Raw genomic sequence first — 14,610 nt, forward strand, 5'->3', positions numbered from 1 at the left:
CCTTAATGCCATTTCCTTCCCAAATAGCGACATTCACGCATTGCTTCGGCACACATTCCCTGGGGACTGTATTTGGTTTAAATGTTGGTTTCAAGCAGATATTTGTCTCCGTTTAACCTATTAATCCTTTGTACACGTTCTTACTCTAATTTCAGGTTCTGGCGTGCTCCTTACACACAGTTTTGCTGAAAACACTGCTAGATAAGAAAGTTACGAAAAAATCAAAGCTAAGAAGAAAATCAAAATACATGCTGCACCCTATAAACAAAAACAGCATCATCTGTATATTTTTAAGTCAACCAATAAAAATCATGTATTCCAACTAAGGGACAAAGCTAAACATTAATGGGCACACAGTTGGAAAATATTTCTACAACCCAAACCATTGCCCCGACCTATGACATCAATAATTATTTGTTTCCAGTTGGCCCTTCAGAAAAACGGGCAGTCAGTAATGAGCTTTAAATCAAAACAGTATGACTGTGGTGAAGAGACATGTGGGTAAAATATGACCCCACGCTAATTCCCAGAGCACACAGCAGCGCAGGAAGATTTCCAGGCAGCATCCAGTGGAAGATCAGCTCAAAAAGCAGATTTGCAGTAAACTCTGATGAGTTTCACACGCTAAATCTATTTTTGCATTAAAACATTTTTCAGGTCAGTTCCAGGATGTGTTGCCCTCGTAGCAGCCCTTCCTTCCCAGCATGTCTTCTGTGCTAAAACACTGACTGCTTTTAATGTGCTTTGCACAACTTTTGGGGTTTAATATCTTATTTTTTTCTACTGTGATTTATTTTTGAGATTATTTTACCCGTGGAGAAGCACTCAAGGGTCCTGTGCATTCCAAGGTCTCAGTACCCCACCTTCGAAATGCAGAATGTTTTTTTTTTTTCCAACATTCAGCATCATAAATGAGCAAATACTTGTAGGAAAGATACTGAGAGCAGCAAAGCACATAGTTACGGCTCTTGGAAACGTGTGGGAACTATCACAGGTCCCACATTAAGGCAAAGAGCGTGAAATACAGAGCTCAGACATGTAAATCATGGTCATTCCTCGTCTCACACAGTTTGCAGTGTCCGGACAGGGATCGCCACAGCATCAGCACTGTGCCGGGCAGGCCCCTGGGATTATCCCTGGGTTTTACAACCAGCATTAACCAGGTAACATTAAGGATTTTTCACTTGTAGAGCTTCATCTTACATTTTTGCTTTCTCTACTCCATTTAGTGGCGCTATTTTAGACACGCCAAATTAGAGATGACTTAAAAATCAGGCGCCTTAAAGCTTTAGATTGCATGTGGGTGGGGGAGGGCTTTGCAGAGAGGAAGCTGCTGTCTCCTGGCAGGAAGGAGTAAAACAAATTTAAATGTGTAGATAGATAAATAGATGTTTTAAAAAATAAATTTCAAAACCCTGGAATGGGCATCATAAAATCAGAAAATCCCTGTCCCGTAACGGAGTCCGTGTCCCGTCTCCCCTGAGGGCATTTCCCGCCTCCCGTGAGGCGAGGCTCCGCCCCCGTCCGGCCAGCCCCGGGGGCGCAGCTGCGCCTGCGCGGCTCCCTCGCACCCCCTCGCAGCGCATGCGCAGAGAGCGGCGCGCCGGGCGTGAGGCGCGGAGGGGTCGCGGAGCCCTTTCCCCTCCTTCCCTTCCCTCTTTCCCTCCCTCATTCCTTCCTTCATTCCTCGGGCTGTCAAGGCTGGTACCCGGGGGCTCGGAGAAAGGCGCTGCTCCCGCGGGGAGGGCGGGCTGCGGCTGACAGGTATTAATCAGCCAGAGCCATGGGCAGGAGAGCAGCAGGAGCGGGAATGGGGCTCCTCCGGCCCGGGAGCCGGGAAGGGTTTTCCGCAGGCAGAGCCTGGCGTGGGATTCGCTGCTGTGAGCTGGGCCAGTGCCGCCTTGACCTTGTGTTGTTTGTGTGTGTGTGTGCGCAGCGTCTTGTGGCAGCTCCGCGGCTCCCTCGGCTTTACCGATTCAGCCCCTTTACGGTTCTCTTTAGGGTTAAAAACCCCACCAAAACACCTGGGTTTGGTTGGTTAAGTTTGTCAAGTGCTCGCTTGCTGCAGGAGTCAGGGTGCGAGGGAGGTTTTGAAGGGGCCGCAGCCGTTCCGGGAGGAAGCGAGAGCGTTCCCTGCCTTTGGAGCTGCAGGGAGGGTGGCACAAGGACACCTGTGAGTGCGGACATGGAAGGGACAGAGAGTCCATCCCCGAGCAGGACAGAATCACAGAATGGTTTGGGTTGGAAGGGACCTTAAAGACCATCCTGCTCCACCCCCTGCCATGGGCAGGGACACCTTCCACTATCCCAGGGAGCCCCGTCCAAGCTGGCCTTGGACACTTCCAGGGGTCTGCCAGCCACAGGGGACCTGTGCCAGTGCAGAATAGGCAGCTCTGGGCAACAGGAGAAGCTCAGGGTGTTGTACAGGATAATTGGCAAAACGACTCAAACTAAAGTTAAGATGGTTAAAACAAGATGTGGGATGATCTGACAGAAGCTTTTGCTGAGCCAGGGTTTAGCCTCACTGGAGGTCTCTGACCACACCTCAGCACTGGTGTCACTGCCGTGCTGTGATCTTTCAGTGGTGCTTTTATCTTGAAATGCTCAGGTAAAGGGCATTTTGCAGGTGTGTTTTGCTGGCTTAGAGAAGTTGGGTAATTCTGTCAGTATAGCATGAGGAGTGCAAATGTGAGGTTTTTGTAGGAGACGTCCAAGAACCTGCAGTGGGGGAATTAATAGTTTTTATAAGAGACCAGTGGAGAAAGATGAAAGATCTGTAAGCTCTTAGTAGATCCATGTGTCTGCAATAGAGAAGTGGGAAAAGGTGAAGTGCAGAAGGAAATGGAAAAACTGGAACAGTTCCTAAACAGTTTCATTTTGCCAGTGTTAAAAAGCCTGTTTGGAAACATAACATTTGTGCCTCGTGTTCCTGTACATTTTGTCCTGAGAAGAAGGATCTTCAGGCCTCGAGGCTGACCTCAGTGTGTGCTTTGTGCTTGCAGTGGGGAAATGAACCAAGGGTTGCTGCTGAGGTTTGAAAATCTGGTGCAGCTCCGTGGTGCCTGCCAGCAGCTGCGTGCCCTGTCCTCCAGGAAAGTTTGTGGAGCACGATGGACACCTGTGGAGGTGTCTGCACATCCCATGGGCTCCCTCCCTCTGCATCTACAGCTCTGGCCAAAACACAGATTAATCAGTGCTGCCTTAGCACAGTGCAGACATCTAGCCACAAAGGAGGTAATTAAGGACATCCAGTAATTCCTGGGTTTGTGTGGGAAGTACAAGAGCTCAGTTTGAACATTTTAATGAAAAAGGAAAAAAAGCACTTTATTAATGAGTATAGAGAAGTTGGTATAAATCTATAAAACAAAATGTACTTCATGTATGATTTTTTTGCCATTCCCTCTCAAATACTGACTTAGACCAGTAGCATCATGAATTTTTGCTGACACTGGAGGAAATTATTACAAACAAAAGTGGAAATGGTTTTATTGGCTTTTGGCCTTGTTCTGAAAAATTAAAAATGCTAAAAGATTAAGGGTAGCGTGCTATACATTTGAAATGTTCATTATGATGTGTTAACTCATTTGTTAATTGTATTTAATTGGTATTATAGTTAAGAAGATGAGTTTACCTCATATGGCTTGAGAACATTGTCTTTTTAATATTGTTTTTGTTATTTCTTAGTTTATATTCCTGTGTATGTGTCTAATTCCATGTAGGAGACAAAAAAGAAGAAAAAGAAGATTCCCCTGACAAAAGGTGAAGTGGAGATAAGGCAGAAGATGACTGTGGAGGAACTGGCACAAGCTATGGGCAAAGACATAGGTGAGAGCCTGCTTTGGGGTCAGAAACAGCAAAATTTGTCACAGCCCTTCCACCAGTGGGAAAGGCAAAGGTGTCTTCAGTGGCCTGAGTGGTTGTGGATCCATCCCAAAGGAAATGTTGGGAGACACAGTGCAGACTAAAGAGAAAAGAAGTTGGGCCATCCAAATGACCAGGCCAGACATTTAAATGTGAAGAAGCCATGTCTGTCTGTCCTCTCCAGCAGAAAGGCCTCAGATCCATGCAGGCTGCTCCTTGTGGCTGTGCTTCCCAGGGGCTCAGTTATTCCAGAAGGAAAACGCTGCACCCTGCTCTGTCAGAGCTGGACCCCCGTGAGTTAAGAACTGGAGGCTAAAGAGCTTCAGCCCAAAACCCAGAGTAGGAGTAGGAATCTTGGGTTCAGGAGCAATTTGTGTTTCATTAGAACAGCCCTTTGATTCACTGGGAGTGGCAGGACTTTGTCTGGCATTGCTCCCTGTAACAATTTTTGACTGCTGGGATATGTTCCGTGTTTCTTACAACCAAAGAAAGCAGCACGTGATCAGATTTATCAAATTTCCTTCCTCCTTGAATCACTCCTTTGCTCTTTGCCTTTTATGAATTTCAGTTGTTTTCTCTTTTGGAGTTAGTGGAAATTAAGCCATGAATATCTGAGTGGAAAATAAGATTCTAGCAGCCAACAGAGTAGTAATTTTCAGTAAATCTGCAAAAAGTTCTTCTCTGCAAGTATGTAGATTAATGGCAACTTCTAGATAAATCTAACTAAAGGAAAACTGCTTGGTGAATAATACTTAGTAGCACAAAGAAAATAATGGAAAATTCTGATGAAGTGTGTTGGGTTTTTTTGTCCCACATGTTTTTATGGACATAATTGTTAAATGTGTTTATGTTTGCTGCAGATCATATTTACGAAGTGCTGCTGTACACAAACATTAACCTTGATTCAGTAGAACCAGATTCCATCTTAAGTGAAGACCACATCAAGATGATTGTGCAAAAATCAGGAATGAAGTATAAATCAGCAAAACTGAAAGAGGAAAAGGAAAGAAAAAACACAGATGCTGTCAAGAGGCAAGTTGTGAGCTGCTCTTTTTGGCTCTTTTTATTCTGTTCCTTTCTGCAGGTGTTTGGGGAAGAGGCAGCCTGGACTGAGTGGCATCGAGTGCTGTGGTGGGTGTGGCCCAGTGAATTTTTTTTGGCTTTACAAGCCCTGTTTTTGCTGCAATTGCAGACCTCCTGCAGACCCAGCAGTACTGACCCCACGGCCCCCAGTTGTCACCATCCTGGGACACGTGGATCATGGCAAGACAACCCTGCTGGACAGCCTGCGGAAAACCCAGGTGGCGGCGATGGAAGCAGGAGGCATCACACAACACATTGGAGCTTTTATTGGTATGATCCAAGTCCACCTGCTCAGGTGTAAGACACTCTCCTCTCCATCTCACTCAGCAGGCTGACTTGCTGCCAGTTCACTGGGGAAAAAAGTTGCCACATAAATGGTGAGAAAGGAAACTATAACATAAAATGTCTGTTGCTGTTACCTGTCATAACTATGTACACAGAGCTTTGAAATTAATTGTCTGCACAAGTTGACATTAGACTATTTTGGGTTATGGAAGATCCCAGGACGCTTCCTTGTTCCTGAGGATTTAACAGCACCGTTGACAGTCATGCCAACAATTACCTGACTGCCTAAAACATGTCATTGTTATTAAAATGCCCTCAAAGGGGTGATGCTTGATCTACAACACATCAAATAAAGCTGGCTGAAATGCTGATGTTAAGCTGTTGCATTTGCTCACAGTGCACATGCCTTCTGGGGAAAAGATCACCTTCCTTGACACTCCTGGCCACGCAGCCTTTTCAGCCATGCGGGCGAGGGGCACCAACGTCACCGACATTGTCATTCTGGTGGTGGCAGCAGAGGATGGAGTGATGCAGCAAACCATAGAGTCCATCCAGCACGCCAAAAATGCAGGAGGTACGGAGTGGGGGGGCTTTGGGAACCTTGCTTTTACCTCTCAAAAAAGCCTCCTTGGACTGGAATCCACAGAACCTGAGAAGTGACTGTCCTAATCCCATTCATCGTTCCCTGTGATGTTTGAAAATGTCCTGAATATTGCAGTAATACAAAAAGATGCTAAAATACAATTGTGTAGCAAGACAGGGGTTCCTTGTTCGGGATTTTTTTACCTTCTCTCCATGGGTAACTCCTGCAGCTTCCTCCTGGTAGCTCAGATCTTGAGGGCTGCTCAGGGAAGAGTAAGCTGATCTGTTCTAAGTGGCCATAACTTGCTCTAACCTTTTCTAGCAGCTGTGGTGGTAGCAGCAGGTTTTGGTTAGGTTGGTGCTGAGTTTGTGTGTTCTCTTTTTAGTTCCTCTTATCCTGGCCATTAATAAATGTGACAAACCTGAAGCTGATCCTGAAAGAGTAAAGAAGGAATTGCTGGCTCACGATGTGGTGTGTGAAGAGTTTGGAGGTGATGTTCAGGCTGTAAATATTTCTGCCCTCAAGGTAGGAAAAAAATGATGCTGTTCATGGGTGTCTAATATGTGCAGAGAAATGCATTTTTATTTGACAGCTGGAAAATAAAATGCTTCTCTTCCTGGTATTTGATATCTTGCCATGAACTCAGTGCTACTGGCTCTTGCCAGAATTACTTGAAACTCACTGAAATGTATTTTGAGGCTCAGACTTCCAGCAAGCAATAATATCTCATTTTTCTGCTGGTAATTCAGTCCAGCAGGTTTGTGTCTGATGTCTGGAAGTCTTTCCTGGGTGTTGAATGTCATCACATTTCAGTGGGGGAATTTGGCACTGAGGGTTAAACTTCTGATCCCACTTTGCGTGGGCACTTCCTTTATTCTGTGTGGTTTTGTGTGGTTTTATGCAGGGGGAAAACCTGATGGTTTTGGCAGAGGCAACTGTAGCTCTGGCAGAGATGTTGGAACTGAAGGCAGATGCCACGGGGCTGGTGGAGGGGACGATCATCGAGTCTCGGAAAGACAAAGGGAAAGGGTGAGTCAAGTGCCACCTCTACAGCTTCAGGGAAGCACTTGGTGACAGCACAGACACACTGGGCAGGGACCTGTGCCTCAGTAAGCAGAGGCAGAACACTTCCTTTGCAGTGTTCCTAGGCAAAGCCTTGAAATACTACTCTGCAACACTAGAGGTTATAAACTGATGGGGCAAAATTCATCACATCCCTGAAATGAAAATCCTTTAACAGAAAATAGTTTCAAATGGTAGAAATTAAGTGGTTTTTAAAATGTCTTTTAAAAAGTAAGAGCAATGAAGTTAACAGTCAATACATACAAAGCTCTTGACAAGTTTTGTGTAGCATGACATTCTACCCTTAAGTATCTTAGTCCATTGGCAGGGGCTGTGAGCAAGGTGTGTTCTACCCTCTTTAAAAATGAACTGAATTCTACAAGGTTGTTGGGATTTGTTATTTGGGGTTGGAGTTTTTTTGATGGGGGTTCACTTAATGTATAAAATCATCCTGTTGCTGGGTTCACAAATGTCAGATTTTGGATTGATCTGCAGAAATGAAGAGTACAGTGCAGATTTTGGGGCTTTTTAACTCGCTGAAACATTTGGTGAGTGCTCTAGTAAATCATCACAGGAATTTTCTGCCTGTGATGGATCACAAATCCATTCTGGTTGTGTTGTGCCTACACTGGCTGTGAAGACAAGGAGAAACATCACTTGAATTTTGTCTGTTATTTTTCTCCTCTGCTCTTCACCAGTCCACTCACCACAGCCATCATCCAGAGAGGAACTCTGAGGAAAGGCTGTGTTCTGGTTGCAGGGAAGACCTGGGCAAAAGTGCGTTTCCTGTTCGATGAGAATGGCAAAGCTGTGGATGCAGCCTCACCAGGCATCCCCGTGGAAATCATGGGCTGGAAGGAATGCCCTTCAGCAGGAGATGAAATCCTTGAAGTAGAGTCTGAGGTACACAAAGAACTCTTCAGTGAAAAGCTCACACTGCTGCAAGGATGGGAAGGAGCTGAGTAACAAAATAAGTGAGAGCTTTTAATCACCTGGATAATCCCTTGAAAGGTCAAGCATGGGGATTAAGGGACCTGGGCTGGATGATCTGGAAGAGGAATGAGGGTTTGCATTTTGCCTCTTTCTTTTCCACCTTTCCCCTGCTAGACTGTCCTCATCTCCACTGGAACAATCCAGTACTTGAGGAGATCAGTGTTTTAATTTGAGAAAGGCATAACTCTTGCCTGACAAAAAGAAAATGCATAAAATACAGCTTGAAATAGGTGTTGTGAGTGCTGGAAAAACACCACATGAAAGAACGAACAACAATTATTTTCTGCAATGAAGAGATACTATAAAAATAGGCCTTGAGTCATGTGGTAGCTCAGGGAAGAAAAGCTCTTGTCTCATTCTCTGCCATCTGTGCAGCAAAACTGTAGTTAAAAGTGAAGGAAAATGAGTGAGCCTGTAGAGAGGATGTGAAAGGATGAAATTGCAGTGTTATGAAGCAGTGCTTTAAAGGTAATGTTTCTGTCTTCTGCCCAGCAAAGGGCACAGGAAGTTGTGGCTTGGAGGGCCTATGTTGAACAACAGGAGAAGATGAAGAAGGATCTGGAAGTTATTGAAGCAAAGCAAAAGGAACACAGGTTGGAATATGAGAAGCAGCAGCAGAAGCTGGCCCACCTGACCTGGAGACAGAGGAAGGCAGTGCTGTACAAGGCCAGTAAGCAGCTGATGTTCTCAAGGCCTAAGGAGAGAACAGAGATGGATGAAAACACACTCTCATTAATAGTTAAAGGTGCTGTCCCTGTCTGTGTGCTGCTCCTTTGGTTCTGTGCTTCTCAAATGCTCTGTCTGAAACAGAGCTCTAAACTAAACACAGCTTCTGTTACCAAAAGTTTGATCAGTTTAAAACTTACTGAACTCCCATAAGAGCAGGGGCGTCAGAAAACACCCACTGGTCAGGAGGATGTGCTGCCAGCAGGGCCAACAGGAAAACTTAGCATGCTCAATGCACTTACCCAGGGGCTCCTGAGAAAACCCATACATAACCCTATATATGTCAAAAAAGTCCCAAGCTATAAGTGTTTGGCATCAGCAAAATAGAGGAGAATAACAAAATAACAATTGTATTCAAGTGGGAGAGGAGGAACTTGGTTTTACCTCATTTAGTGATGCTCAAGCAGTGACTGTAGTTGAAAACTTGCAAACTTGACCTGACAGTGACAGCAGGTGTAGAGCCTCTGGGCCTTCTGTATTTATCCAGTTTAGTTTTGGAATTCACAGACTTTTTGGATGGGTTTTAACATATTACTCTAAATATAATGACAGATGTCAGAAGACTTTCTGTTGCACAGTGTGGAGTTGACATTGGTTGTGTTTCTGTGTCTTTGACTTACACAAAGCCAGCAGTATTTTCATTTATCCGTGCAGGTGATGTGGATGGATCTGTTGAAGCTATTCTTAACATTCTGGACAGCTATGATTGTGAGGATGAATGCAAACTAGACATTGTCTACTTTGGAATGGGAGATATCAGTGAAAATGATATCAGCCTTGCTGAAGCATTTAATGGTGGGTGTCTCAAATTCCTTTTACTGTTTTCAAATTCTGACTTACTGAAATGCATAGGCCTCAGCCAGGTTTTGTTTTCTCAATAATTAGCAGCATCAATAAGGTAAATTTTTGTGAATGTTGAAAATGTTTCCTTGAAATCAGACCAGTACAGAAGGGGAGGCTCAAAGTCTCTCAGAAATGGAAAGACTCTGGAAAAGCTCTTGCCAGAAGTTCAGTAGTTAAGGTTAAACTCTGGCTCTTCACTCAGGTTGCTTTACGATGCTCACACAGGGCAAAGCTAGAAAAGCAGGTTAGAAAATAATTTTCTTTTTGCTCAGGGAGGCACCTGGATCTAGGACTGAGTCAGTTGTTGCTGTTCATACCCCGTAATTCTCACTGCTGCAGAGAGTGAGGTCACTGCACGTGCCACAGGTGGGCAAGAATCAGCTAGAATTCACTTCTGGCTTTATTTGCACAACCTAGTTGGTTTTTCCAGCCGAGAAAGATAGATCTGTGTCCTTTACATGAGCTCTGTGTGTTATTTTCTGCTTTGATACCTCTAGTTCTGTCATCAGGGACCTTCTGTGGGCTTTTTGGGGCTATTTATTTTGATAGGTTTGTAGCAGTCCATGAGCCATAGCAGGAGAGGCAAATGGTCCCCCCTTAAAAGAGAAGCAGGAATAAAATGTACCCTGTGCTGCAGAATTTCACTTTCACTGTTCAAAGGCTCATCCCTTGCAGTCATCACTTGACAGATGTTTCATTTTTCAGGTGTAATATTTGGATTCAGTGTGAAAGCCAATGAAAGTATCAAAAAGCTGGCTGATAAAAAGGGAATAAAAATTAAACTTCACAACATTATCTACAAACTTATCGAAGACTTGAAGGATGAGCTGAACAGCAGGCTGCCCCCAACTGTGGTGGAGACTACAGTAGGTGAGTTTTCATTGATTCATTTTTGCCTCAAAATGTGGTAAATTCTACACTCCTAGAAAAATGCACCCTGCTTCAACCTCGTGCCAGTTTGTTATTCCTGTGGACTTCAACTTTAGTTTTTTATTTTAGGGGAAGCTTCAGTTCTTGACACCTTCTCTGTCACAGTAGGAAAAAACAAAATTCCAGTGGCTGGATGCAGAGTGCACAAGGGGCTGCTGGACAGAAAAATGAAGTTTAAGCTAATCCGTAACAGGGATGTTATTTGGAAAGGTGAGTGGAATTGTCACAAAATGTGGATTTGTGCTTAGCATTTTTAGATATTGCCAGTTCCATAGGAAGTCAGTGCAAAGGATCCTGGAGAAATCCTGAATTCTGTCCAGGATGGAGAGGAAAGCCACCAAATGCCAGTGGGTTGTTCCCAGACCTTTTTCCAACCACCCACTCTGGCAGGAGAGTAGGAGCATCACAGGCTCTACCTGCCCAAAGGACCTGGTGTCTGACTGCCATTAACCACACCCCCATCCCTCCATTTTCCTGCTTTCCCTGTGGAGTCACTAAGTGAAACATTAATCCTGCAAGAAGGGCAGACCAAACCACTGCTCTGCTCTGCTGCTGGTGGCCTCTCTTTCATGCTTTTTCTCTTTGTAGGATGTCTGTCATCACTAAAGCACCATAAAGATGATGTCCAGGTAATAAAAACAGGAATGGATTGTGGATTGAGTTTGGACAAAAATCTGGAGTTCAGTATTGGAGATGAAATTATCTGTTATGAAGAAAAAGAAGTTCAACAGACAACTTCCTGGGACCCAGGATTTTAAAGACATTTTAACATGTGGACACTAAAGGATATATATTATGATCTTGGCTGGCCTTTACCTCTTAACATTAAATGAACTTTCAGAGATGCACAGGAGCTGTTCTTTACATCAGAGCACTTCAGATACATTTTATATCTGAAATGTTCTGCTCTTCTATCATGTCAAGCAACCAGCTGCCCTCACTGGAACATGGGATAAACCACTCAGGTAACTGCAAGCACTTTAAGTGTGTAAAACCAGCACGGTAAAATATTTCTGATGACAATCTCTTGTTTCCAAATTAGCTGAGCCATCTCCTCCCTCCCCACCCAGTGCTGCTGTGCAGGATTTCAGTGTGCTGGCTGCATTTTGTCACCAGGATTCCTGATCATCCCACTCTCTAGCACTGACCCACTGTGGACCTCTGAAGTTGCTATTTTTCCACATCAGAACTGTCTCATGTTAAAGAGAACACTTTTAAGGTTAGCTTGGGTGTTGGTTTTCTTCTTTTTACAACTGGTACCCAGTATTCTTTAAATCTAACTGCTGCTTCAGCTTTACACTCAGTATTTCACCCTAGCTGGCTGGCAGCACCCCAAGGTGCACAGATTTTTCTCACTGATCAGCAGAGAGGAAATGCAGCATCACAGAAAGAAACCCTTCAGCCGTACAGAAGTTCAGATTTTTATTGTCTGGTACATTTACTTGTCTTCTGGCTTATTGAAGCAGTATGTCAGACAGCACTTGCCACAGTAGTGCCTGTCAAAGTGGCTGGCCATGAAGACTCCAGCCCCACACTCCTCCGAGGGGCACTCCCGGCGCAGGCGGCTGATCTTGCCGTTCTCATCCACCTGGGAAGGACAAACAGACACTGGCTCACACACACTCTCCTCCTTTTAGCAACAATAATCATTTTGAGTATTTTCCCTTGGCATAATAGTTTCTGTAACAGCAACTACACCAAACTTCTTAAAGTACATGTCAGAAGTGCCCAACTGCAACAGGTCGTGTGTCTTTTGTTTAACACATGGGATATTTACAAGTAGGAGGAGTTTAAATATTAAATACACCAGAATCTGTGCAGACCAGTCACAGGCTCCACACCCTCCCTGGTGAGGGATGAGTTTCCATCAAGTTCCTCCCCAAATTAGTTCTACCTACCTTGTAGTACTTGAGCACTGCAAGCTTAACCTTCTTTCTCTTATGCTTGTTCTTCTTGGGAGTCGTGTAAGACTTCTTCTTCCTTTTCTTAGCACCGCCACGAAGTCTTAGCACCAGGTGAAGGGTTGATTCCTGTTTGTAAAGCACATGAAACAGACTCAAAATGCTTTCTCAAGGCAACTGCAGCATTTAAATAGGCCTCTTCCTTCTAGCTAGAGAAAGTACATCTCGAGTGCCAGGCACATAGGAAAGCTCTGAAAGGATTATTTGCTGGTAAGGTGGCATCCCAAGCTCCCAGTATCAACACTACTCCAATCCCTTGATTTGGTTGAATTTATTAGAAATATTTCTCAATCCCAACAGCAAAGGTCAGTCAGCTCTGCCCGTGCCAGCTCCAGGCTGCCTTTCCAACTCACTTTCTGAATGTTGTAGTCGGACAGTGTGCGTCCATCCTCCAGCTGCTTCCCAGCGAAGATCAGCCGCTGCTGATCCGGAGGGATGCCTAATGGTGACAGAAATCGGGAATAAAAGAGGGACGTGAGCTACAGCATGCTGTAATAAAATCAAGATTGCTGTAGGGAATTACATCTAAGATACACATCAATGCACAAAAGCACAGAACAGAATCATGTATATAACATATACTGATTGATATCAATATATAATAGTCAATAAGTGCCTTTAGAACTTACCCTCCTTATCCTGGATCTTCGCTTTTACATTTTCTATAGTATCAGAAGGTTCAACCTAGTACGAAACAGAACAACAGAATCAAAACGCTCTGCACATTTTAATTAGCCCAGCAAGGCCGAACACCACGAGGTGCTCCCGGCACAGGCCCGGTGCTGCCAAGGCCATTCCGGGCCCCACCGCGCGGTCGGAACCGCCCAAGGCAGCGCAGGGCCGCGATTCCCCGCACATCCCGGGCTCTCCCGGCGCATCCCGCTGCCTGCCGGCACATCCCCGCCTTCCGGAGCACCGGCAGGCACAGGCGGCGCGGCGCGGCGCGGCGCGGCGGTGGAGGCTCACCTCGAGGGTGATGGTTTTCCCCGTGAGGGTCTTCACGAAGATCTGCATGGTGAGGCAGGCAGGGGGGACGGCGGGGCCGGAGCGCGGGCTGCCCGCGCTGCTCGCGGAATGGCGGCGGCGGCCCGAGAGAACGCCGCGCCCGCACGCACGGGGTTTCCGTGCGCGCCGCAGGAGGGGCGTGGGGCGCGCTGGAACTACGGCTCCCGGCATGCCCCGCCAGCGGCCGCCGCGGCTGTGCCTGCTGGGAGATGTAGTCCCGGCAGGGGAGGAGTGGGCGGGAACTGCGGCTCCCACAGTGCATCGCGGTGGCTGCCGTGAGGGGAGGAGGAGCCGCCGTGACGAGTCAGGCGGGGCCGCCGTGAGGGGAGGAGGAGCCGCCGTGAGGGGAGGAGGAGGAGCCGCCGTGACGAGTCAGGCGGGGCCGCCGTGAGGGGAGGAGGAGGAGCCGCAGCCGCCGTGGGGGGAGGAGGAGCCGCCGTGACTGGTGAGGCGGGGCCGCCGTGACGGGAGGAGGCGGGCTTGCCATGATGGGGGAGGAGGAGGAGGAGCCGCCATGGCGGGTGAGGCGGGGTCACCATGAGGGAGGGGAGGAGGAGTCGCCGTGAGGGCGGGGTTCTCCAGTTGAATGACTCGGTTTCTCCGTGCGTTATAGTGGCTGTCGGTGGAATTGTTATTTTAGGGCTAGTAGGTTTTTGATTTACCTGCGTCTCTGTCAAGGCCAGGTTCGACACGACTTGGAACAGCCTGGTCTAGTGGGAGGTATCCCTGCCCATAACGGGGGATGGAACTGGATGAGCTTTAAGGTTCTTTTCCATCCAAACCATTCTGGGGTTCTGTGATTCTCTGCAGCCTAAAATCACAGAATTCGATGTCCTGGTTCTTGAGGAGGCAGTTTAAACACACCTCAGCCACTTTGCCACCTGCAGATTCCTCGAGATCAATTCCAGGTTTATATCCGAGCAAAGATTTTTAAAACTCGAAAAGCTGTAGGTAAATTGGGAATAAAGGAGCCTGGAGCCACAATTTGGAAATTGCTTGTTAGGTGGTTTTATGATTGTGAGTTGAAAATGGGAACAGCTAAAGCAGAATCAGGATCTGCTTGAATAAATCAGCTGAGGCCCTTTGAACAATTTCAACCCTTCTGTGGTTTGGTGACAAAATGAGCAGGTGGGCTGTGTTGGGTAAGGGCTATCTGAGGAGTGTTACATTGTGTACAATAATGCATTCTGTAAGACCACAAATAGTTTTCCAGTAAATGAGCATTTGACAGTATATAAAAAGTGGTTTGCTGGTTTTTTGTCTCCAGTTGGTGTAAGC

The 14,610-nt window shown here is 46.2% G+C and overlaps 2 protein-coding genes across 2 annotated transcripts; one reads left to right on the forward strand and one right to left on the reverse strand.

The window, feature by feature from the left end:
• The first annotated feature begins 1,577 nt into the window (after positions 1-1,577).
• On the forward strand, positions 1,578-11,214 carry MTIF2 (mitochondrial translational initiation factor 2). The gene is made up of 14 exons (XM_059840563.1): positions 1,578-1,764; positions 3,003-3,234; positions 3,720-3,825; positions 4,722-4,893; positions 5,054-5,214; positions 5,627-5,803; positions 6,198-6,337; positions 6,717-6,841; positions 7,573-7,777; positions 8,360-8,612; positions 9,248-9,388; positions 10,142-10,306; positions 10,436-10,576; positions 10,955-11,214. Exons 2-14 carry the CDS (start codon positions 3,010-3,012, stop codon positions 11,122-11,124), a joined length of 2,181 nt encoding a protein of 726 aa, XP_059696546.1. The 5' UTR covers positions 1,578-1,764; positions 3,003-3,009; the 3' UTR covers positions 11,125-11,214.
• Positions 11,215-11,771: 557 nt separating this feature from the next.
• Positions 11,772-13,449, reverse strand: RPS27A (ribosomal protein S27a). Its single transcript, XM_059840564.1, has 5 exons — positions 13,294-13,449; positions 12,957-13,011; positions 12,681-12,766; positions 12,265-12,396; positions 11,772-11,954 (listed from the first exon to the last, which is right to left on the reverse strand). Exons 1-5 carry the CDS (start codon positions 13,339-13,341, stop codon positions 11,805-11,807), a joined length of 471 nt encoding a protein of 156 aa, XP_059696547.1. The 5' UTR covers positions 13,342-13,449; the 3' UTR covers positions 11,772-11,804.
• Positions 13,450-14,610: the final 1,161 nt, after the last annotated feature.

Source organism: Haemorhous mexicanus, chromosome 3 (genome assembly GCF_027477595.1).
Source record: "Haemorhous mexicanus isolate bHaeMex1 chromosome 3, bHaeMex1.pri, whole genome shotgun sequence".
Lineage (NCBI taxonomy): Eukaryota > Metazoa > Chordata > Aves > Passeriformes > Fringillidae > Haemorhous > Haemorhous mexicanus.

Excerpts from the sequence above, each read along its gene's own strand:
- MTIF2 (XM_059840563.1), top strand. The coding sequence starts at position 3,010 with ATGAACCAAGGGTTGCTGCTGAGGTTTGAAAATCTGGTGCAGCTCCGT. Across the intron at positions 6,338-6,716 it reads TAAATATTTCTGCCCTCAAG|GGGGAAAACCTGATGGTTTT; the intron begins GTAGGAAAAAAA and ends GGTTTTATGCAG. Across the intron at positions 6,842-7,572 it reads CGGAAAGACAAAGGGAAAGG|TCCACTCACCACAGCCATCA; the intron begins GTGAGTCAAGTG and ends GCTCTTCACCAG.
- RPS27A (XM_059840564.1), bottom strand. The coding sequence starts at position 13,341 with ATGCAGATCTTCGTGAAGACCCTCACGGGGAAAACCATCACCCTCGAG. Across the intron at positions 12,397-12,680 it reads CCGACTACAACATTCAGAAA|GAATCAACCCTTCACCTGGT; the intron begins GTGAGTTGGAAA and ends CTTTACAAACAG. Across the intron at positions 11,955-12,264 it reads CAGTGCTCAAGTACTACAAG|GTGGATGAGAACGGCAAGAT; the intron begins GTAGGTAGAACT and ends TGTCCTTCCCAG.